At 43.5% G+C, this 22687-nt stretch overlaps 1 protein-coding gene across 5 annotated transcripts in view; it reads left to right on the forward strand.

Moving 5' to 3' along the window:
- The window catches only part of MCF2L2 (MCF.2 cell line derived transforming sequence-like 2), a 148491-nt gene extending 127252 nt beyond the window's left edge, over positions 1 to 21239 (forward strand). For 3 of the 5 annotated variants that reach the window (XM_054282271.1, XM_054282269.1, XM_054282270.1), the window contains exons 25-34: positions 2808 to 2880; positions 5909 to 6018; positions 9812 to 9907; positions 12425 to 12514; positions 14204 to 14275; positions 15914 to 16000; positions 18013 to 18131; positions 18679 to 18791; positions 19211 to 19314; positions 20465 to 21239. In XM_054282271.1, the coding sequence (XP_054138246.1) occupies positions 2808 to 2880; positions 5909 to 6018; positions 9812 to 9907; positions 12425 to 12514; positions 14204 to 14275; positions 15914 to 16000; positions 18013 to 18131; positions 18679 to 18791; positions 19211 to 19314; positions 20465 to 20565 (965 nt within the window). In that variant the 3' untranslated portion in view covers positions 20566 to 21239. The remainder of the gene's footprint in view (positions 1 to 2807; positions 2881 to 5908; positions 6019 to 9811; positions 9908 to 12424; positions 12515 to 14203; positions 14276 to 15913; positions 16001 to 18012; positions 18132 to 18678; positions 18792 to 19210; positions 19315 to 20464) is intronic. The other 2 variants (XM_054282272.1, XM_054282273.1) reach the window with 2 other exon arrangements.
- Positions 21240 to 22687: the final 1448 nt, after the last annotated feature.

Below are 22687 nucleotides of genomic sequence, written 5' to 3' on the forward strand. Positions count from 1 at the left end.
CAAGCCACAACTCCAGCAGCATCCTTTTACCTCAGCATGTGAGGAGAAGGGGTGTGCACTCCGTGTCTCCTGGATCGAAAGGTCTCCTTCCACACCCATGACTGGACACAGCAAATGCTCCTCTGTTTTAGTCTTTGCTTTGTTTTGTTTGGGCTTTAAGGGTTTTTTGTTTCAAATCTAGTCACCCCCCACCTTATGTTCTAAATGTCAGTTGTCCCATCTTTCCATCTTAGTGACCTCCCTGTAGAACATGGTTCATGACATTTCCCTCTCTCACAGAGATGTCACTATGAAGGTGGTTTGTGATGTGTTCAACACTGTCAATAACTGAAGCCTCCTAAATAACTAAAATAATGACACCCTTTTATATATAAGATATTGAACCCCAGACAGACAAAATCCAGTCAGGTTATTTCAGATAGCAAAAGAACATAGTGATGATAGCTATCATAGATGCTACTCTATTTATTCTCTTAGGACAAAAAACCCTACAGACTTTTCCTGAATCTTGGCATTGCCTCTCACCTTGGTCTGTCAGTTTCTGTTTCTTTTATACACTCATCTCTCTTTAAAGCAAAGGTCAGCAAAGCCTCTCCACCCACATCCTTCAAATTCCTAAGCAGACTTTGTCCAAGGTAGAAACTTGTGTCTGTGCTTTAACTTTGGAGGTCACCTTTATTTTAATTGCCTGTTTCACAAAGACAATGAGTTCTTGCATCCTCCTTAGGTACAAGGAAACAATTATGAACATTAGCAATTGAATCCAACCCATAACAATACACTTATTTACGATGTTTACTGCTCTGGACTTGTGTTACTGATCTTTCCTTCATCCTTTCTCCTTTTTATTCTGAATTTTACTGTGATTAGTTCATCAGGAACTGCTGAGGAAAGACCTCAAGATTCTTGTTAGTGCAGTTTCAGGACTGGATCTAGAGACTTTCTGATATGGTTTGTAGTATTTGCTTCTGAAGTATAAAAGCTGGTTACTTAGGCTACCACAAAGAGGTGCTAATGGAGAAAATGTACATATTTAATAGGATAGAGTGCTAGTCCTCTATTTGTGTTTCTAGGCAAAGGAAATTAGGCTTGTATGTTACCCAGATGAGCATTAGTGAAACCTCTATAGCATACAAGACCTATAAGGTATTAGAGTTGCTTTGCATTTTCCAGAGAAAAATATACAGGAATCAAGACTGATTGAAACATTTCTATTTTGATGTTCTTTATTGTTTTGCACTAAGATCATACCATTCTAGAATATTTCAGCTTTCAAGGGATGTCAGGACATCCCAGTCCAAGGTCCAGCTCAGGGCAGAGTCAGTTATTGGTCAAACAAGGTTACTCAAGACTTTATTCAGTATGGTCTCGAGACCATCCAAGGGTGACTTTCATTCTACTCTGTGAATATAGTCAAGCTTTCCTTTATTTATTGTGAATCCAGCAGAACAGCAGTCAGAGGATATAAATTGTATCTCATATGCTATTGCAACTCTTCCCATTGCCTTTTCCCAAATGTTCACATGAATCAAACCCCTTACTACAACAACTGCTGTCAGGAAGCACATGCTTTGTCCTGTGGTTTTAAAGTTTCTTTTTTTAATGACTCACAAAACAAGAGGCCTTAATCCAAGACTGGATATTTTTATAACTGAGCATTGCAATGGGAGAAGGAAGAGGGATATATTTGGTTTTTTGGCTGTTTTTAATGACTGTTGTTAGGAGTTGCACACGGGGTTGGAACGTTGGAAGGAACCAGCTGAGGTGGATGAGCGAGGGGCAGAGAAGGTGGCCACAGGATGGGATAAATAGTTTAAAATATGGGTCACTGGTGTCCAAACACTTGGTGTGTACCCAGCCCTGTCAGAGACTGCAGTGAGCATGGAGTGCCAACAAGGCTTTGGGCAGCACCTTGATCCATCAATCCCCAAGAATGCAGGCAAAGGAATTACTGATACAGCTTAAGGGATTTGTGTAAGGCCATGAATCAATTGCCAAACCCAGGAATGGAGCTACTTCCCACTCCTGAGCCAGCATGGGCATTTCTACCCCACCAATAAACTACCTGAGTTTAATCTTTCAGTGCTGCCCCATCCCCTTGTCGTGTCTCTTTCACTGATAGGAGGTTCATCTTTTTCAGAGTGAAATAGCCCAGGGATCTCAGCAATATGAGTTTGAAAGCAGCTCCTTCCATTGCTTCCTCACTTCTCAATGTCTGACTCTTCTGGCCCTGAAGTCCAGACTCTGAGCAACTGTCTTATAATTTTTCTTCACTCAGCATTTACTGGGCAAAGTACAAGTCTGTTGCTACCTTGTGGCCCTGCAAAAAGAGTGAACAAATGGCATATATGCCATTTTCTGATTACTGTTTGTTGAGGATGCTGAGCAAAAGCATTCTGCAGAGAGATAGGGATATATTCTGCGATGTGGCTGAGTATGCAAAAGGACTGATGGACATGTGTTGCTAAATCCAGACAAAGCTGTGAGCCACAAAACTTGTATTCTGGGAAAAAGGCCATTATCCGTTCTCCAGATCAATATCATGCAGTTAGCTAGGAGGAGGTACTGAGAAAAGGGAAGGTAGTAGAGAAAGAAATCTCTTTTGTGGTGAAAAAAATGTGAGTTGTTTGGTGAGCTAAAAGATTTCATTAAGATCTTAATATGCCTTTCTCTTCAAGTACAAGCATTCCATTTTGATTGCAGTGGCAGTCGAAATCTCTCCTATTTCTCTCTCCCACCTTCTACATAAAACAGAAGCAATTGAAACATTTTGGAGCAGCTTCTTTTTACTTTTTTTTTTTTAACAGAAGCAAGTCAACTGCACCAAAGAATCACTGAGAGTGTGTATCATGCACCAATGGATTCCTCCAATGCAAGCAGGTAATCACAGCTGCCTTGACATATCAGGGCCATGTTTTGTCTTGCATTTGTGCTTTTGCAGTACATAAATTCATAGGTTTTTGTGTTTAGCTTCCTTCAATTGTCTTCAAATTCTTTAAAGATAAATAAACACAGATAAAGGTTTGCTCAAGAGAGAAGTTATATCACAATGCAGAATTAATTTCAAAGACTAACTCAAGTTTAGTTAAAAATATTGGAACATTTCCAGGATCTTAAATGGAGCTGTCAGCAAAGTTTTGTAATGACCCAGTTGCTGGGCAAGTTTAATGTAAGTTGGCATGGGATTTCACTGTAAAATTTTAGCAGGGTCAGCCAAGCCAGGAGATCCCAGGTAACAGCCAGCCTTTGAGAGTTGAACAAGTCAATGCAAGAAATATTAAACAGATGTAGTGCTATTAATCCTGCTCCATATTTTCTCTAGGCTTTGCCTTTTTTAGGGTTCAAGGATGAAAATCTTTCAGCAGAACCACCCTGGGGATAGGAGAAAATTATTCCAGTAAGATATGAAGTGCAATCACAAAAATGTTTCAGAAGAACCCAGATGTGTGTCCTTCTTATAAGGCTCTTAAAGTGAGATTTTCCAGAGCAGAAATTATAGACAAAATATGTCAGCAGAAAATTAACTCCAGGAAGAAAGGCCATGTGATCAGCTATTTGTCCTAGAGTGGATTAATCCAAAGGAAAAATGAAGTGTTGTCCTCACTCTGCCAACTGTGCCAGAAAAAGAGAGGTCAGATACTCCTTCTCCAAGTGCTGGGTTATTATAGAAAGAGGAAGAATGCAGTGAGTCTTCATGAAAGAACAATGTTCTGGGCTGTGATGAATGGCACAAAGTTCAGAGTGTGCCATTATCTGTTATTATATGTGTCCCCAAGATAAGCTGGGGCAGAAGAATTGCAGCAACAAGCTGACTGTGCGGGAGTTGATGTGAAATGGTGGATCCAGAGTTCCTCAGACTGGGGAGCCCTTTCTGCAGCCTGCTCTGGATTGCTGGGGGAGACAAGGAGGGGAAGGAAGAGGCTGGGCTGCAGCAGCCACCAGGTGGCACAGCCTGTGCTCATGGCTGGTGTGACCAAGCAGCCCCAGCTGTGAGAGGTGCTGGAGGCAGAGGAGACAGCATCTGCTAAAGAGCAGCCAGCACCACCAGTGCTCTGCCAGCAGAAGGAGGCTGATCAATCACTGCCATGTTATCTACCCAACAGACACCTCCTCCTGGACTGCCCATGTGTGACAGTGACTCTGCTGTTTGTTGGGAGTTAGCAAACCTCTGCTGTGACATTGGGGAAATCTGTTTGCAGGATGCGTTCCCCTCCCCAAGCTGTATCTGTCCCATGACAAAGACTATCCCCTTTACTGTTTACATGCCACCAACATCACTTGGGACTGCAATTCCATGAGATAAGGCAGGCCTGACTTGGGATTGGAGCTGAGGTGTTGGGAAAAGGAACACTTAGAGCCAGTGTCCTACACACAGGCAGTTTCTGAGTGTCCCTAATTCCTCTTCAATCTATTTCAATTCTCTCTCTCTCTCTCTCTTCCCAAGTTCTTCCACAAAGTGCACTGTTTAATCCTAAAATAGGATGCCCAGTGGTATCTATTGCTGCTGTATCTCTCTCTCAAGGAATGGCTGCTGCATTTCATTGATAATGAAATGATCCCTTTGTATTGTTTTCTAATCTATTTAAACACATGAAATTTAAATAGTCTATTGTTCTAACTGCTTAACAATCTGCTTTGTTGGAAATGACTGATGCAGTCATACATCCATGTAAAAATATCCTGTGAACATGGATAAACACAAACTCTTGGAATTTGGCTGCAGATGCTGTTTCAGAAAAGCTCTTGTTTTCTTGGTGTCTTTCTCACAGCTGTAAATCTTTAACTCTGTCAGCTGCATGTTTCACAGTTATCCCAGCCTAGCTGGGAAGAGAGAAAAAAGAATAAGGAAATGTGAGTGTGCTTTGGATTTGCTCCCATGTTTATTTTGAGCCCCATTTTGTACCCGACATGAGGCTGCAAAATCACATTTTGATGGAGTACAGGAGGTAACAGAGACCTTGCTAAGATTCCATCAGAAACAGGTCAAAAGTTCAAATGCAAAACAATGAGTCCTGGACTACTTTATATTTAGAAAAGGTATTAACAAACCTCTTGTATTTAAAATGTTTTGAAGTTGTTAATGATGTATCTTGAACCTTCCCTTACAGCAGTTCACGTGTTATTTGCAAGCAGCAGTTTAATTGCTGATACGTGTCAATAACAAGAGCTTTGGCAAAGAGTATTTCAAATGTGTAGATACAGTGATTTGTGTGGAGCAGTCTGCCAAAAATAACAGTCAAACATCCAAATTAAATCACCAGACATTTGCAAAGAACCACAAGAAAACCTTGCAGTTTGAATGTCCAACAAACCTGGGACAGGGGCCTCAGTCCCATTACCCAAGGCAGTACCTGAGCAGCTTTGTCAAGGTGGATCCTCCCATTTGTGATTCAGCTGCAGACAGGGATATCCCACTGGGATTCATACTCCAAAGAGCAGAAGAAACAGAAGTTGGGGAAGCCAATAGAATTCATATGTTGCTTATGCATGGTGTGACCTCTATGTGACCATCCAGTATCCATTTCTCTCCTGGAGACAAATGTATTTATGCTGCAAAAGAAGGAAAATCTGGGTTGTCTCTTCTTACCTGGCTTCCCACTCCAACCTTTCAAATCTGCTGCACTTGCAAAAAGAATTTTTGCAGACAGCCAGCTTGTTTCTCCATTTTTCCCTTCTCAACGCTGATGAATCCACATCCCTCACTGTGTGGTGTGCAGAGGAGGCAGGATGGGTTTTTCCCACCACATATGCCTGCACAGCTGCAGGCTTTTGTACCAGACAGCATTTTAAAACCAGTCCTTTGTTCCTTAGGCTTCCATGTTTGAGGGTAAATAAGAATGCTTAGTGCTCAGTGCTTTATTAGATGTTAACAGGAATGTTACTATTTTTGTATTTCTTTTGTCCCAAGGTATAGCAGGAAGTCATCAAGTATATATGAAAACAAATCTGAGATGTCAAATGTGGATGCATCTAACAATAAAAACAGGAATTCCAGTCCCAGCGCCAGACAAAAGAGAGGTAGGAGTTCTCACAGAGCTTTTGCTTCCAAAGGGTAATATTTTTATATTTGCACATATTTCTGAAGTTTGATGAGGATAATTTAGATCTACGTTGTTTTAACCCAACATCAAAAAACCAATGCTACAAAGCTGAATGACTGTACCATGAAAATTTGTGAGCACCAAAAGGCATCACCAGTTTAGGGTTTTTAAGTCTGAGTTTTGATGCTTTATAGTGCTCTTTTTACAACTTGTGTTTAAAAATAGAACTTAGGGGACAATAGCATATGTGTTTTAACCTTCTGCATCCTGGTGAAGTTGATTTCTAGACATACTTAATTTAAATTTTTTTCTACAGACTTTGCTAACTGATTTCTTTGTTTAAGTCAAGGAGAGTTTTTTGCCTCCTCTGTGTATATCAATTCTCCCCAGGTGTACAGTAAATAAACCCACAGGCAGTCACAGAAAGTCCCTCCATTATTTGAGCCCATAAGCACAATAGGTCTTCTATACAACAGAAGTTAAAATAAACACTATAAAGAAATGGAATCTCATCTGACAGCAGGAAGAGAAAATCTTTTGATAGCAGTTTCTCTTTTAGGCAGTATTTATTAATGTTGAACAAAGAATTTTCTACTAATATAAAAAAGAAAATTGTGAAGTCTTAAGAGATTAATACCCAAATGAGGCATAAAGTAACACCCTCATTATAAATAAAGACATTTAAAAAGAAAATGGAATGTCTCTCTTGGAAAAGAAAGGCTATTCACCAAAAGATTTTTAATTGCAGTAGGTTTTCATGCTGGAAAAAGTTACAGATTCTTCATTTAAAAACCCAATCTTAAATTTTTTTTCAGTAAAATTTTATTTTTAAAATATTTAGACTTTTTTTTTCTAATTCAAAAAGTGGAAAAGTAGCTTTTCCTTTTAAATTTAGAAACTTAAAAAAATTCCAAGAAGATTACTGATGTTTTCTAACTGTCCAGCTTACTCTAGAGTGTGGGAACGGGGCTCACATTCCTGCTGATTGTCATTCTTCTGCCTTCTGCTTTCCCATGAGCAGCTCCTCAGGGCTCTGGCTGGGGTCCCACTGGCTCAGCCCAGAGCATCCTCATCCTCTGCTGGGTGGCTCTTCCTGCAGGGCTGGGCAGTGAGTCCATTCTTTGGGGATTCGGGTGCCCTGTGCATCCTGAGCTGCAAACCTCGCTCCGCAGAGCCACCAAAATGCTCTCCAGCTCCACATGTCCCGCCAAAACTCGAGTTTGTGTTCTGTGAGGCACCTGGGGCTCTGCAGGGGACTGAACCCAAAAATGTCCCAACACTCGGCACACAGCCTGGGGCTCTGCCAAAACTGTCTCTTTTGTGCCACCTACTGCCTGTAAAATGCTTCCAATATCGGTGTAGTTAATGTGAACACATTATTTTAAAACATTGGGGAGTTTCTGCAGTACAGAAGGGGAGGATACTATTGACAAATTATTTCAGTTTTGTTATTCTTATTGATAAGTGGCTGTGGCAGAGTTTTCTACATGTAAATCAGTGTTTTGTGTGGACCTGACCGGTGGAGTCACTGCCTTGAAATAAAACAGGAGCAAATCCTGCAGGATCCTCTGGGAACCCCCTTCTCTGACTGCCCTGCTCAAAGCAGGGTCAGCTGCAGCAAGGTGCCCACAGCCAAGTCCAGTTGGGTTCTGAACAGCTCCAAGGATGGTGACTCCATAATCTGCCATGGGGACGCTGTCCTAGGTTTAACCCCTTTCACAGTAAAAAGGGTTTCTCACATTTTTAAATGGAATTTCCCATATTTCAATTTGTGCCTGCTGCCTCTCTCATCCTTTCACTGGGCTCCACTGAGAAGCATCTGGCTCCATTTCTTTATTTTATAAGATCCTCCTGAGCCTTTTGTTCTCCAGGCTGCGCAGTCACAGCTCTTTTTTTACTCTCCCCTCGTGTCAGCAATCCCTTAATGATCCTCACTAGATTCACTGGAGGTGCCCAGGACAGGACAGCACTGCAGGAGGGTCTCTCTGTGCTGAGATGAGGGGAAACATCACATCACCTCCCTGGAGCTGCTGGCACAGCTCTGCCCAGTGCAGCCCAGGATGCTGCTGGCTTTCTTTGACACAAGTGTGCACTGCAGGCTCTCCTTCAACCCGCTGGTTCTTATTATGCTTGGAAATAATTTCCAGGGTTATTTGGTATACCTGCAGAATGAAGGAAAAGGTTTGTATGACTCAGGTGGAGACAACATGACTTCAAAGACCGGTGTCAAATGCTTTGCTGGTGCTGAGAGGCTGTGGGGACTTGTGAAAAGCAAAGGGGTCCCTCAGTGAAGTGATTCAATTTCAGAGCTGAAGAACCCAGGAGCCCACCCCTCTGCACATGCACTGCTGTACTCCTTGTGGGACTCTCTGATAATTTGACATCTCTGGATTTTCTTGCCCTAAGAAAACAGAAAGTAAATATATTTTATGTGCCAGTTTTTGAATTCTTTATAAGCTACAGTATCTGTACAGGGATTGCCTGGCAGTGGGAGCAGGGAATGGCCGACACAGACTGTTTGGAAGCCAAAGGCAGCCCCACAGCAGAAGCCACTGCTTGGGAGCAGCTCCTCACCAGATGCACCTGCCTGGCCCAGAGCTGGCACTGGGTAGAAGGAGCTGAACCACAGTGACATTATCCTTCTGTGTTGTTAAAATCTGTTCCTCTCACACCCCACTATGCATGCAGGCACCTTGGGTCTTAGATTATCTTGGCTGCAAATCGGGAAGTGATGGGATGCACTTTCCTTTGGAAGCACAGCTAATCTGTCTGTTGCTTGTCTGTCAGTGTGGATTCACTATCTCTTTGTGTTCCCTTTGTACTTTTGGTCTTCATTTGTCCTTCTAAAGATTTTCATGTGATAGTGTGTGAACTAAAGAGGAGGAAAATCTATTGGTTAAATCCCAAGGCTCAGAAGCAGGTACCCAACACATGGTTTTTCTCCTGCTCCCTTGCCATAAACCTTCTGGGTGTTATCTGTCCACACCAAGAAAGGAGCAGATGGAGGATTTGGCAGGAATGTGTGAATCTGGGGGTTTGAGCTAGGTCCTGTTTCCTGCAATGTGAGTAACTGAGTATCTTTCAAGCCCAGAGCCTCAGGACCTCCATCCTTCTGTGATCTCTGCAGAGGCAGCTGTCAGACAGCATGGCTGATTATTCATGCAGGAGCCTGGCATGTGAGCTTTGCTGGCATGGCACCCTTACATCCCAGCAAATCAGGAGATAATTGCATGACTCTGCCAGCTCCAGAGGCTTTAGAAAGGTTTCAGCAGGTAAGGTTGAAGATGTACAGCCACAGGACTGGTGAGGGCACACTCTTCAGTGCCAGTGCTGGATTGCAGAAGTGAGACTGCTCCCATCACTTGCATGTCCTGTACTGCAAGGCTTCTTCTCTTATTTCTCCTTACAAGTCACTGCTCCAACCAATGATGTGTTTCCATAACAGAAGGCAATAGCTTGCTGCTAAATTGTATTTTCCTTTGATGAGAGCTACCTCCCTTCACCTGTTATTCTTTGGTTTTGTTTTGTTGTTGTTCTCCATTAAAACTCAGTGAGCCAAACTCAACCCAGGGATCTGTTTGGTTCAGCTGGTTTACTCACCCTGACCTCATGTCACCTTTCCAATTGATTAGCTCTTGCTCAGGCTTGAACTGAATCAAAATTTATTGATTTCTTTTGAGTTGTCATCCAGTGCTAACCTTTCCTTTCCCATAAGCTAAACAGCTGTCCCTTCCTTCCTTATTTCTCTTCCCTCTCCCTCTCTCTCCTAGTTGATGCTTCCAGCAGCCTTAACCTTGAGCGCACAGCGCTTGCTAGAAAGCGATTCACATTGCAAGGTCTTTCCAACCGCAGAGCTCCACCCAAAGGTAAAATCACCCATGCAGCATTTGGTCTCAGGCCATGTGTCTCCTGCACTCCCACAATGTTCTCTCCATCCCGTGGTGCCATCCATCACTGTTTCCTAAAGTGCTGCTGCATCTCACCCAAATGCTCCTTTCTGGTGTACACGAGTGGCTCCTCTGCCCAAAGACGCCGTCACCAAAAATTGCTCCCACGGCAGCATTGGCAAGGCAACCTCTGGGTTGGCTGGTTGGGTCTTTTACTGGTGTACAGTGCAAATAACATTTGTTTCCAGTTTCTCTCAAGGGTCAAAGTGTGAACTGGTTTTAAATGATCAACTGAACTTCTTTCAGCAGCTTACAGGCTTGAAGAAAAAGAGTATTGTATCTGTTGTGCTACATGAGATTTTCATGTGTGAAATCATTCATTGGTTGGATGTTGTTGTTTTTTCAAATATTGTTCAGTTGTGGCCTAGTGGGGAACGAGAATTCAGGAGAACTGGGGTTTTATTCTACTTAATTATGTTATATGACACCGTAAAATGCTGTGGTTTGGGTACTTGTGCATAAATGTTTAGTAGATATCCATGAAAAGAGAGCTTTGCAAGTTCCTGTGGTAGCTGTACAAGGAAGAGACTTTAGAGGAAAGAAAGAAATATGAATAGAAATTAAATTGACTGACTACGTATAATTACTTTCTGAAAAGATACTGTAATTACTCCCTTTATTGTTTTTGTGTGGCTTTTTTCCTGTTCTGATAAATAATATTTCCTCTGTGAGACAAAGGGTTAGTATGCAGTGATGGAGAGGGTGAACATCAAAGGAGGAAGAAGCAAGATGAAAGCATAAAAGCAGAAATACAGAAGCATTAAATTATAATGTGATAAAGTAGATAAGAATGCACCAAGAGCCAGCACTGCTGTAAGATTCTGGCTACCAGATTAAGGCTGCATATGGTAGTGAGACCCAAGATGGACAAACAAAGTTGAATGTCTGAATATAAAAGCAAGTGGATTTTAGATCTTGTGACTCAGGAAAATCAATGACAAAACACAGATTTCAGAAATAATGCTGTAATTTTTGCAAGTCTACATTTACAATTTTGTTTGGGGTCTCTTTTACTTTTTAATCTGAGTTTTTCTTGTCATATGAAATGTCTTGCCTTGTATTCAGTGTTGCAGGCAGCAAAGCACAGCTGGGAAGAGCTCAGCTCTGAGTTCAAAGCCTTGCTGGGTCTGGTTACTCGAGATTCCTGTGGAACACCTCTTGCACAGTGTCCTGCTTCACTCTGTGGGGCTGACCTGCTCTGGCCAGAGGGAGCTGCTGGCAGACAGGCTGGCTGTGGTCATGGCTGCAGGCAAAGCCTCTCAGCACTGCCCGGGGTGGCTGCTGGGGCACGCTGGAAGCTGGGAGAAGGGAACAGGGAAGTGTCTGCTATCAGCTTGTCCTGCTCCCCAGCACTTTGTCTAAAGGTTTTTGTTACTGGCCGTGGTGAAGGATGGTGTGTTGAGCTGAGTGTACTTTGGTTCAGATCTGCTGTGTCTGTTTCTGTCAAGAGCACAAAGAAAGGAAGGTCTAAACAATATAATACCCCAATTAACGAGGGTGTAAACAAGATTGGGTATCAACTGCCAGTGGAGCATGGATGCTCAGAGAAATGCTGAACTCTCTGCCTAGGCTGGATATGACAGGCAGGAAAATGTTGTATATAATCACTTTGGTGTTTTAGTCAAAGAAATGCTGATGTTTGGAGAAGAAACTTTGGCATCCTGCACTCCATCAGAGCAGAGATCCCTGGGGCAGCCATCCCAGAGCTGGCACCAAAGTGTATCCAAGTCCACACTCAAAGCACCCTGCATCTCCCCACCCTTGGGTCAGCATTAGCCATCCTGGTTTGCAGAGCCAAGTTCACATTCCTTGGGGTGGGAACAACTTCAGCACATGTCATAGTGAAATGTGGGGAGTCTGTGTCTTTACTCCTGAGCAGACTTAGAGAAAAGGCAGGATGAAGAATAAGGAAAGAGAAAAACACTCTAGCCTTCACCTTCTCCAAGCTGGTTTGCACTGGTGAAGATGGAAGCTTGGAGAATATTTTCAGGTATTCACACAGTTAAATTTTAGAGATGACAAATGTGAACTCCAAACCATTCATGCTTGTTTTTCAGTGTATTTCAGGTCAGTCATCACAGAACAAGCAGCTCAGTGTCTAAAATGATCCAAACCTCATCTGTAGACGCACACCCCATTCCAGCCATCATGGTCATTTCTGTGTTTTGTAGCTGTATTTGGACACTAGTTGGTTGCTAAAATAATAATTGGCATGGCTCTTTTCTGAAGTATTGAAATTGGTGCAATTGGAATTGCTTTGAAAATATGTTCACAGTAACACTTTCTGTGCTTTTCACCTTGTTGAGGGTATTTTTAGAGGAGCAACCTTTCTTTTCTTTACCCTTTTCCAGCTGCTGCTTTGCTTTGAACACCTTTTACCCCCAGTGCTTATTAACCTCTAACCCTGCCCTGCATTGCATCTGTCTGTTCTCCCAGATCCAGAGTCTAAGGACAGAGAAGTTACCCGTCGCTTTTCCCTAGCCTCCTCCATCAGCACCACAGCCAATGCTTCTGCTGCCACCAAAGGTACTGTCCTGCTGCTTGCTTAGCTCCCCCTCTCCCTGCCTGCTGCCTGGCACAGTCACTGCCAAATGCTGCTCAGAGTGAGCCCTCAGGCCCAGTGTTCACTGAGCAGGAGGTTCCAGTAGAAGAAGAGTGAGCACCCGTGTAACACCTGCAGGGAGGCAGGCCAGGACATTTTGAATGTGTATTGAGGTGTGCTGTCAGCACACAGACTGACTCTTCCCAATTTCTCCATTGTAGGCTCCAAAAAGTGTTGCTGGTGTCCATGGAAATTGGATTAATGTTTGGCTGGTGTGGGGTTAGGTTTCCAGTAGCATATATGCCTGCATATCAGGGATAATTTTGATAACAGAACATATGGTCTTACATGGAATTCTGAATATACTACCTTTTGGCAGTTCCTGGAATGGACTGGAGGAACTGATTTGCAAGGTTTAAGATTTTTAAGGGCAATTCAAAAGATCAAAATAGAAGGCAAAATTGTAGAATTAATTTGTATAAAAATCTTTGCTCTGTAGTTGTCAGGAAGAAAGTTGCTCAGTATCTGTTCCCTTCTCAACAGCTGGGAGGGATATGAGCCACATCCTTGGCTGCAGTGAGGCTGTCAGGGAATGAGGGCATGGTGGGGTTCATGGGCAGAGGCAGGATGTGACAGTCTCACTACCTACAAATGTTTCTTTGACAGCACCTTTAGACCACAGCACTAGAACATCCTTACATGGAAGTGATGGGCATAGCACATGAGAAGAGGTTATTACAGCTTTTTGCCCTCAGCAACAACTCAGACATACATGATCAGTTGCTAAATTATGGGAAGACTGAGTCATTTCCTAATACATCTTTTCAAAGCTGGGGAACATAATGAAGCACATATCTACAAAGAAAATGGGCAACCAAGGGTTGTTCTTTAGTGTGGTGTATCAAAGAGAGCATGTGTGAATTGCTATGAAAGTTAAAATTTGTTACAGTTTCATATCAAAAAGTCCTATTCTAGAATACTGTCTGCCAAAAGACTGTTGGCAATCTCTTGGGATACTGAGAAAACCACTTCTGCAATGATTTTCAAAGCTAGAAAACAGAATCAGTGCTTTTCAATTAAGTGTTTTAGTCACAGCATCTACTTTAAGAAAATATTTCAGATGACAGAAAAACTGAAGCCTGAGTCTTGTCTGAGCATCAGCCCAGATGCAGACCTTGCCAGGGTGTTGTGGTCACCACTTCTGGGCAAAGCTGTTGCTGTGTCTGATCGTCACTCCTGGCAGTTCAGCTCCCCCCACATCTGCAGTGGGGCACAGGAGAGGGGCTGCACACGGACCTGTGGCTGGTGTCCCCCCGTTCCGAGGGTCAGAGGTGCTGGTTCTGTGAGCTGTGCCCTGCCAGGCTCACGGCCGCAGGCGGGGACTGCGGGTCTGCTGCCTTAGTGCCATCTCCTGGGCAAGAGTGAGAGGCAGCGTCTGTGAGACCCCAAGGGAAGCAGATTCTTTTGCTGTGATGTCTCAGTGTCTTTTGACAAAAGGGTTTGTTCCCTATCCACTGCACAGAGGTGTGTATCTCCACCACCCAGAACCCAGGGGTTGATCATTCTTCTGGCTGAAATTGCAAGTGTTAGGTAGTTAGTGTTTTCAGGCGTAGGAAAGCAAGTTTCTTCTTTAACAATATTTACAGCCTTGTGACTCTATAAACTCCACACAGGTCCCCTTGTTCCTGCAGTTAAAGTCAAGAGACATGAAATAAAGAGTGACCCAACCCCCCTGGGGTTTGAAGGTAGGAGTATTTCCATCCTGCATGAAAATCTTGTTTGATATTATTCACTGAATTCACATCTCATCAAGGCTGGTGGGTGACACTGGAGTTCATTAGGGGGTTGGGGTCAGTTTATCTGCATAACTGGGATAAAGACAGCTTGTTACTCCCTTGCCTGTCCCCTGCACTCATATTCACCTAGGCATGGGCCTGAATTAAACCCCCAGTTCCCTGCCTGTTTTGGGAAGTAAAGCTCTAGGCTGTCACCTGGATCTGGATTTTCTGCCTGGCTCTGCCTCCCTCCATAGGGAGCAGCAGCAGGGAGCTAAGGGGCTCCTTTTCACCTTCACCTGCAGTCTGGCCACTTGCATCCCTCTTCCCTTGCTGGTGTCTACTCTTAATGAGAGAAACAGGAGCCATGTGCATGAAGACTACAGGGGAGGCTAGACTGTGCATTAATAGCCATTTCAAGTGCAGTGTTTCATTTCAGACAAGCAGAATTTCCACCAATTTGTTGCAGCAGATTCATAAATTACTGTTTAACAAACACTACCAAAGAGTTAAATTGAGGTGCTGCTCCTCAGCCACTGGAAGATCACCAGCTTCCACTGTCAGCCTTTCTCTGACCATTTGCCTTCAGGGGACACAAGGATCCAAGTATCTCTGCTGCAGGACAGGCAGGAGGAAGATGTGGGCTGAGGACTCCTTTCATAGCATTGTGTTGTTCTGCACAAAATCTTGGTAGGAAGAGCCAGTGAACAGGTCAGTGATGGAACTGGTGAAATATCAGAGCTATCTCCCATGGCACTCTGGAAGAAACAATTCAGAGACAGCAGAAGTCATTTTGCTGCTTGCAGAATATTTCCTTTTGCCAGTGACCCTGGCACTATGTTTAGAACCATCCTGGCACCCAGCAGCACCCAAAGTGTGGGGTTTATGCCTTGCTTCCCTCACTGACAGATGCCCTGATCTCAGCATCCCCTGTGGCTGCAGGGACAGGGGGCATTTCAAGTTGCAAGAACTATCTGCAGCATAGAACTGACTTGCTCCTCACAGGTTACAAACAAGGTAACAGCATCCCTCACCAGGCTGAGTATCTTTAAGTAGGAAACAATGGACATTATCACCCCTTTACCAGAGGATATTGCTGCTATTGACAGGGTTCTGACTGAGGTAATAACAAGGGATTTCCTCCCCCCAAATTCTGTTGCATTCATCGAGGGTGAAATCATTAATTTCTGGTCTCCCTGGTCCCCTTTTGCTGCTGTATGTATTAGAATCAAAACCATAAATTATCACCTACAAAATGATTTTAAAAGCTGCAAGAAAAATATGTTAAAAATGGGTAAGGAAGCTGTAATGAAATAGAACACTGCACTATTCACTCAGCAACTATCTTCCTTAATTAACATCACTACTTCTGTTTGATTCATTTCGCTGTTCTCTGTCCTTCTCAGACTTACAGTTTTTCTGTGGAATGCTGCTGTCCTTTCACTCATTTGTGCTGGTCATGTGTCTCCTCTTTTATAACTGTTGGACCCCAGTCCACCTGTTTGTTAAAGAGCCTGTCAGTTGCAGAGGTGATGCAGGAATACACTTTGTACTGGTTGTCTGGTCACTGTTTCACCTTGAAGACACAAATTGTACTTCCTGTCACAGATGCTTTTGAGAACACCATTTTGGCCCAGACTAAATGTAATGCCGGTCCCACCACGAGATCCGTACCTAGATCTGCTTCACAGACAGGTAAACACAATTAAAGTATTTGTAAACTCAATTTGAGAGTGCAAACTCAATTTATGATAATATTTACTCTCTTTATTATAAGGAGAGTTTTCTCTTTTGGTGAATATTATTTCCCACCAAAGCAATGCAAGAAAAAGCTTGGATCATTTGCTTAGAAACAATGCCCCACATTCTGGTTTTCTGAGGTCAGGCTGAAAATAATTATTTTAATTGAAAGCAAGAGAGCTTAGAATTTGATCTGTCTTATTTTATAAGAATTAAGCATGAGAAACAAGCTGTTTCTTAGTCTCTGAAATTAGAATAGGGATTTGTATGGAAGGGGGAGGCTGATAGATGTATTTGTAAGGAATTCTGGCTGGTGAGGTTTCTAAATGACAGTGGCAAAAGACTGTGAAAGCTTTGTCTAATGGAGTAGAGGGGTATCTTTTTCTCTTGGTGTTTGTAGTCCAGCCTGTGAATTTGAACTAAAATTGCAGTAGCAGTTTGAAGTTAACTAGAATCAGCATATTCTTGTATCTTTAGACCTTTGCTAGTATAGTACAGGACAGTGTCACTTCAGAGGCTGGTTTACACCTTTAAAAGCACAGATGGCCAGACCATGCCTGTGGGGGGATAGCTGGGGATGCAGCTGTGCTGGAGGAAGGTCCCTGTGTCCTTGGAACTGGGTTGCAGTTGTTGGAGCAGACATCCATGGGTGGCAGAGCTGCATGAGCATGTGTTGCACCAACCAGTGCTTATAGCAGGGAGGGTATGCATGGGGAGGGATTAAATAAACTAATTAATAAATTTCTCCCAGATCAGGTCACTTTTCTGTTTACTGCCTGAACTGCCTGGCTTGGGTTTTGTATTGCCTCAGGCCAGGGTTTGGTGTGGGTTGAGAGTGCTGGGATGTGCATAATCCCACTGTGAGAGCATCTGTCTCCATGCCTTGTGGTCAGAGCAATGGCCCACAGGATGTAAAGAATTTGGTTCAGCATCTGCTCAGCCCAAGTCCCTGTGAATCAGCTCATGCCCAGCAGGTACACTAACTTAGGAAGGCATATGGTAAATTGACTGACTCTATTCAGCTTGTATCTGTCAGGGCTACAGAATTACTTGGTAGATGCAAGGTCTGTTTCCTCTGGGCTGGACTGTAGTCATCCCCATCCCCACCAGAAAGGGGACAGGCATCAAGTGCAGGAAAGTGCAGATGATGTTTGCCACCTGCACAAAAGAGCCTGAGCTACTTTTGCACCATGGCAGCCTCAGGCAGATTTGGTCAGCCTCAGTTTCCCTCAGGACACATCCTATGGACATGCCTTTCTAGGTGAAGAGAGTCTGGCTCTTGAGTCAGGCTGGAAATCTCTCACTGAGTCCATTCCACTGGGTTGGGATGGTTCTGGTGAAAATCATGCAGTAAGACAGGTACAGCACAAATATGACTGAGATCTCTCCTCACCTCCCTGGTTGTTTTTGTGCCTTGCTGTTTACTCTGTCCCTTCCCTGCACTTGCAGCCTGCTTCAGGATATATTGCTGGTAAATTGCTCAGGTGGTAATATCACCTTGGGTGAGATGGAGATAAGAAGTCAACCAAAATTCCATGGCTATGTACTTAAACATGTGGAGGTAAGCTGGAAACTGAATCACCGTGGCCCTCTGAAAGTCATGTCAGCACAAGTTATCATTTGCTCTGCAGGAAGATTCCTGGTCCTTGTTTTTTGTACCTCCTGAGCTGAAGGGATTGAGCAATGCTGAGCACTGGGAGTATCCATGGGTGTGAACACTGCAGCCACACATGCTGCTTTCACACCAGGGACAGTGAGTGGTGCAGACTTTTAGACTTTTTTAGAGACAGAATAATGGCTGTGACATAATTTTTATGGCAAAACTGTGGAATAAGCTATAAAAAAGTACCAGCAATTTGGTAAGTGGAAGAGCGGGAAGTGAACATGTGACATTTATTTTACAGACTGATTCTCAAAGAGGCTAATGTCTGATAGCTAACTCTGTCTGGTTTATGTCTTTTGAAAAGGTTGGCCCAGCAGACAAATGCCTTCTCTAGACACATTTGAAGATTTTGAAGCCATCCCTTCCAGCATGGATGAACTCTCCAACTCTTCTGATTTGGAGGAAGAAACCAACCCTAACAATGTAATTGCTTTTTGAAATTACACTGCCCTTTGCCAGCACAACTTCCTCTTCTCTAAGGATCACAATGTAACCTGCAAAGTTTGGGTTCACACCAGCCTTAAATCCATAGATCTGTGGAAATACAGAAGGTGGAAATTTGATCTGGGGTGTTGGAAGATTATTACAAGTCTTTTGTTGATCAGGATGAGAATCATAAAAAGTCACCCATTCTTGTAGGCTGTTGCTTTGCCTGCTACAAAAGTGAGGGAAAACTCTGAGTCTTAAAAAAAGTAATTTCAGACTTTTCCAGATAACTTCACCTGGTGTGAACAAACCCAATTTCTATATCAGAATAATGACTGGTGGGTTAAGCCTAAAGTCTAAATGCAGAGAACAGGTCTATCCAAATTTTGAGTAATATTTAACCTGGACATGATAAATCACAATTGCCTACAGAAGAAATATCTGCCAACTTGAAATGCCTAATTCAGTATCTAACTAAAATCTCTTGCACAGTGTTCTTTCATCCATAGTGATTGTTTCTGGTGCCTTGTTTCATTCATTTTAGGGGAACAATCTCTTCCGGGTCGAAGGCAGTTTTGACAGCTGTTTCCCAGATTCTCTTTCTCTTGAGGATGGAGATTTAGTGCAGTTTGTGCAGGAAGGAGAGAATGGTCAATGGTGAGTATGGCAGAGAGACAGAACTGGACAGCTGGAACAGCCAGAACCTCCTGGAAAAGATGAAAATATAGGTTGGATATTAGGGAATATCTTTTTTATAGAAAGAGTGATAAAGTTCTGGAATGGTCTGCCCAGGGAGGTGGTGGAGTCACCATTCCTGGCTGTGTTTTAAAAAACATTGGATGTGGCATTGAGTGCATGGTTTAGTTGAGGTGTTAGGGCTGGGTTGGACTCGATGATCTTGAAGGTCTCTTCCAACCTAGTGATTCTGTGATTCTCTATGGATACCTGTAGGACTGCCCTGGCTCCTCTGCCTTCTTCCTTAGTTCAGGAGATAATAGCCCAACATGCACCTCTAAGACACACAACCCAAGGAGGGTCACTGTAGGAAAAGTCACTGACTGTTCTCTGAGTTTCAGGTTAGTGAAGAAACTGGTCTCTGAGAAAAGCGACTGGGTTCCCTCCAGCATATTGCAGCCAGCAGAGGGGGACAGTAACAACATAATTAAGAGCAGCAATGCAGGTAATAAAGAAAATGTGATACCGGTTTGTTTGTTTTCTGCTCCATACTGAAAAAGAATGTGATAGCAAAAAAAAAAAAAGGTGATAAAAAGTGCATTTCTGTGTTGAAGTACTCACCTGAGTGCACGTCTGTGCTACAGTCTCTGGTGACATGGCTGAGCTAACCTGAAATTTGGTGCCTGGGTGTCAGAGCTGGTTAGGCACAGCAGCTTTCCTTGGCCTGGCTTAATTGTTTTCCCCTTTCTGAGCAGAACTTGAATCTCCCATCCAACTTCTATGGCTACCAGCACTCAGGCTGGCTGCTTTGCAGGGAGCCCAAGCATCTCATACACAGGGTGTGCCTGCAGGGCAGCTCTGATCCTGGCATGGATAGACTTTGGATGGAGACCAGCATCAGGGCTGTGCTTCTGGCCTAGGCTTGAAAACATTAAAATTTCATGAACCATTACTGCCTTCATCATATTTCACAGCTGGCTCCAAAAGCTGCAGGAAGGGCTGCTCTGGCAAGATTTCAGCCAAATCAGCACTAAAAGTTATCCAGTCACAGCTTTGGTTCTGACCTAACACCCAAACAGGTTGCACTGGAAAAGCTGAATCTGAGCAACTCTGCAGATCAAAGGTTTACAATTCTAGACTAATATTTGTCCATCCTTAAATATAACTTACCAAATGTGTCCTGCTTTTCTTCTGGTAGCAGAAAAAGCAAAATCTGGCCCAGCCATTCCCTGGGGATCTGCAATGGAGAGCTGCCAGCACTTTATTCTGAATTACTGATCTCTTTTGATCTTTTTGGTCAGTTTAAGTGGAGGAAATAATTTTTTAACCTCAGGATTCTTTGTTGTGGTGTAAAGGGAGTTTGGTAATTGCTGCTACTTCACCTCCATAGCAGGTCAGTCCTCTCCTCACCTGCCCAACTATGGCTCTCATTTCACTGGCATGTCCAGTGCTTCAAAAGAAAAACAACGCCAGGCACACATTACAGTTACACACCAGAAGAGCCTCCCATGCCTTTTGTGAAGGAATTAGAAGAGCAGTAGAACTGTGATTTTATGTTCTATTTTATTCCATGCTTTTAAGAAAGAACCTTAAGACTGTAGATGAAAAATCCTGTAGACACATTGTAGTGACAATGTCCATGTCCTCCTTTTCAGACACGTACAACGATTCCTGCAGCACAGCCTCAGTAGAGTCAGACACGAAGGAAAGTGAGGTGGCCAAAAGCTTCCCAGCAGAACAGAGGGCTGGCAGCTGAACAGCAGGACCAGCCTTCCTCAGGACCCATCCACCTGTCTTTATCTTGGGTGGACACTGGATCAAAGTTGCCTTCCTCACAAGCTCTGAGGTTCATAATTCACTAAAATTTTATCAACATGAACAGATGAGAACTGTGCTGTCTACCTGGCAAGCTGGGAAAAACAAACTTGAAAGGAGCATTAAACATCCGGAAAACATCAAGCCTACCTTCAGTATTAGAGGAGAAAAATGCTTCTTGCATTGATTATCAAACTGTTTCAGAAGATGTGGCCTAAATTAGGTCAACAGCAGAGCTGAAGAGTCTCTATGCACGCACCTTTTGGCAACTTTGCTTGAGCACCACATCACTGCAGAGGGGCACGTGGTGGTTACGAGTCCTTGCTCCACCCTGGGGTCACCTGGAGGTTTTTCCATTTGCTTGCCTCTGGCTGTGCCTTCCCTGTCCTCCTTAATTCCAGCTGATACATCATCACAAATGTGCCCTTCTTGCTGTCAGTCAACACCAAAAACACCCCACTTGAGGGTGGCTGTGGAAAGGAGACTCCTGGCTGGGACCATCAGCAGCAGTGCCGTGGCCCAGGAAGGCCCTGCTGCACACAGCATTCCACACCTGGCATGGTGCCGGTGGCAGCTCCTGCCTGGGAGGCGCAGGGCTAAGCAGGGAAGTAGACATGTAACACTACTGTGACAAAGAACACTGAACTCTTTTTACAGCCTGAGTCATTCCTCTGCCCCCTCTACAGTCTCTGGTTGCTGGATCACAACCCTTTGCACTTGGTGCCGAGAATTCAGCTGAATGCCATTTACTGTCACATGTTTGAGTAGACTGCATGCTTTCCTTGTGTGCTGGGCTATGAGTAGATACATTTCACCCCCCATTTGGAATATACTTCAGCATTGCAAATAGGCAGTGAGCATTAGATGCTCCAATGAGTGGATAAAGTGTTGTTGCTAAATACTTCTTTCCAGGACGTTTGATGAAAGGACTGTACCAAATCTCTGCCACATAAGGATGTAATGTATAATATAAAGTGATTACAGATGTTATGATTCCTATAGAAGCCATTAGCTCATTTAGAGCAGCTGTTAAGGCATGAAGGCATTTTGATGGTAATTGGGTCTTAGGTCCCACAAAAGCTGCTAGTACTGATAAATACTGCTAGTAAAGATAAATAGCTAAACTAGCTATTTAAACTAGCTGCTAGTAAAGATAAATATTGACTAAGAGCTGCAAACAGGCAAAGATCAGTCTGGTAAAAATGAGCCCAGAAGAAACTCAAGAGTGAGTGAGTGGCTTTCACTCTTAGGGATGTTTTGTTTAACCCTCAGACTAGTGGTGCTTTATGTAAATAACAGAGGGCACTAAAAGCACTAGAAATGGAGATGAAGCAAACCAAAACCCACTCTTTACTAAGTGAGCCTCTGAGCAAAGCAGTAGGTGTGTGTGCCATTTCTGCTCTCACCTTCCCAGGGACTCGAATGTTTTCCTTTGTGTCTCAGTGGAGGCTGGTGTTGCAAGTACCGTAGTGTGGGAGTCAGGATAGCTGTGGAGCAGGCAGATAGTCCTGTTTTAGAAAAAGCCTTGGAGCAGGAAAAGGGTTAGTCAGATTTTTTTTTTTTTTTTGCCTGTGAAGACTTACTGCTTGATTCTAAGTTGCAATGTGGTGATTGATTCCCATGGCTCTTCTAACCCTCCATATCTAAAATCTGTGATTTTTGACATTTTCTGTTCAGGACTAAAGGACCTTTCTGGGAGCTATTCTTGTTCTACAGAGATAGGAGCTTGCCTGTTTGTGTTGGTCATTTACCTCAAAATTGACATGTAGGCACTCAGGAACACGAATCCTCTTGGTCTACTGTGGTTATCAGCATCTTGCAGGAAGAATTGATTCCTTTCAGGCCCCTAAGGAAATATGCAGTGACATTTTCTTATAGTGCAATCCTCTCTCTAAAATGAGCTCATTCTGGTTTCTCTATTACTTTCAGTAATTTTTGCACAGGAACAGTGCTGCTGTCTACCCCTGCCCTAAGCATAGGAGAGGGAAGGGCTAGGGAGCTTTGCACATTAGTGAGTATAGTAACCTTTTGTGTGTGGGAGAGAGAGAGGGGAGGGTTACCCT

This window comes from Melozone crissalis, unplaced genomic scaffold (genome assembly GCF_028551555.1).
Source record: "Melozone crissalis strain CALT ecotype California unplaced genomic scaffold, PUWL_Pcris_2 ptg000034l_1, whole genome shotgun sequence".
Classification (NCBI taxonomy): domain Eukaryota; kingdom Metazoa; phylum Chordata; class Aves; order Passeriformes; family Passerellidae; genus Melozone; species Melozone crissalis.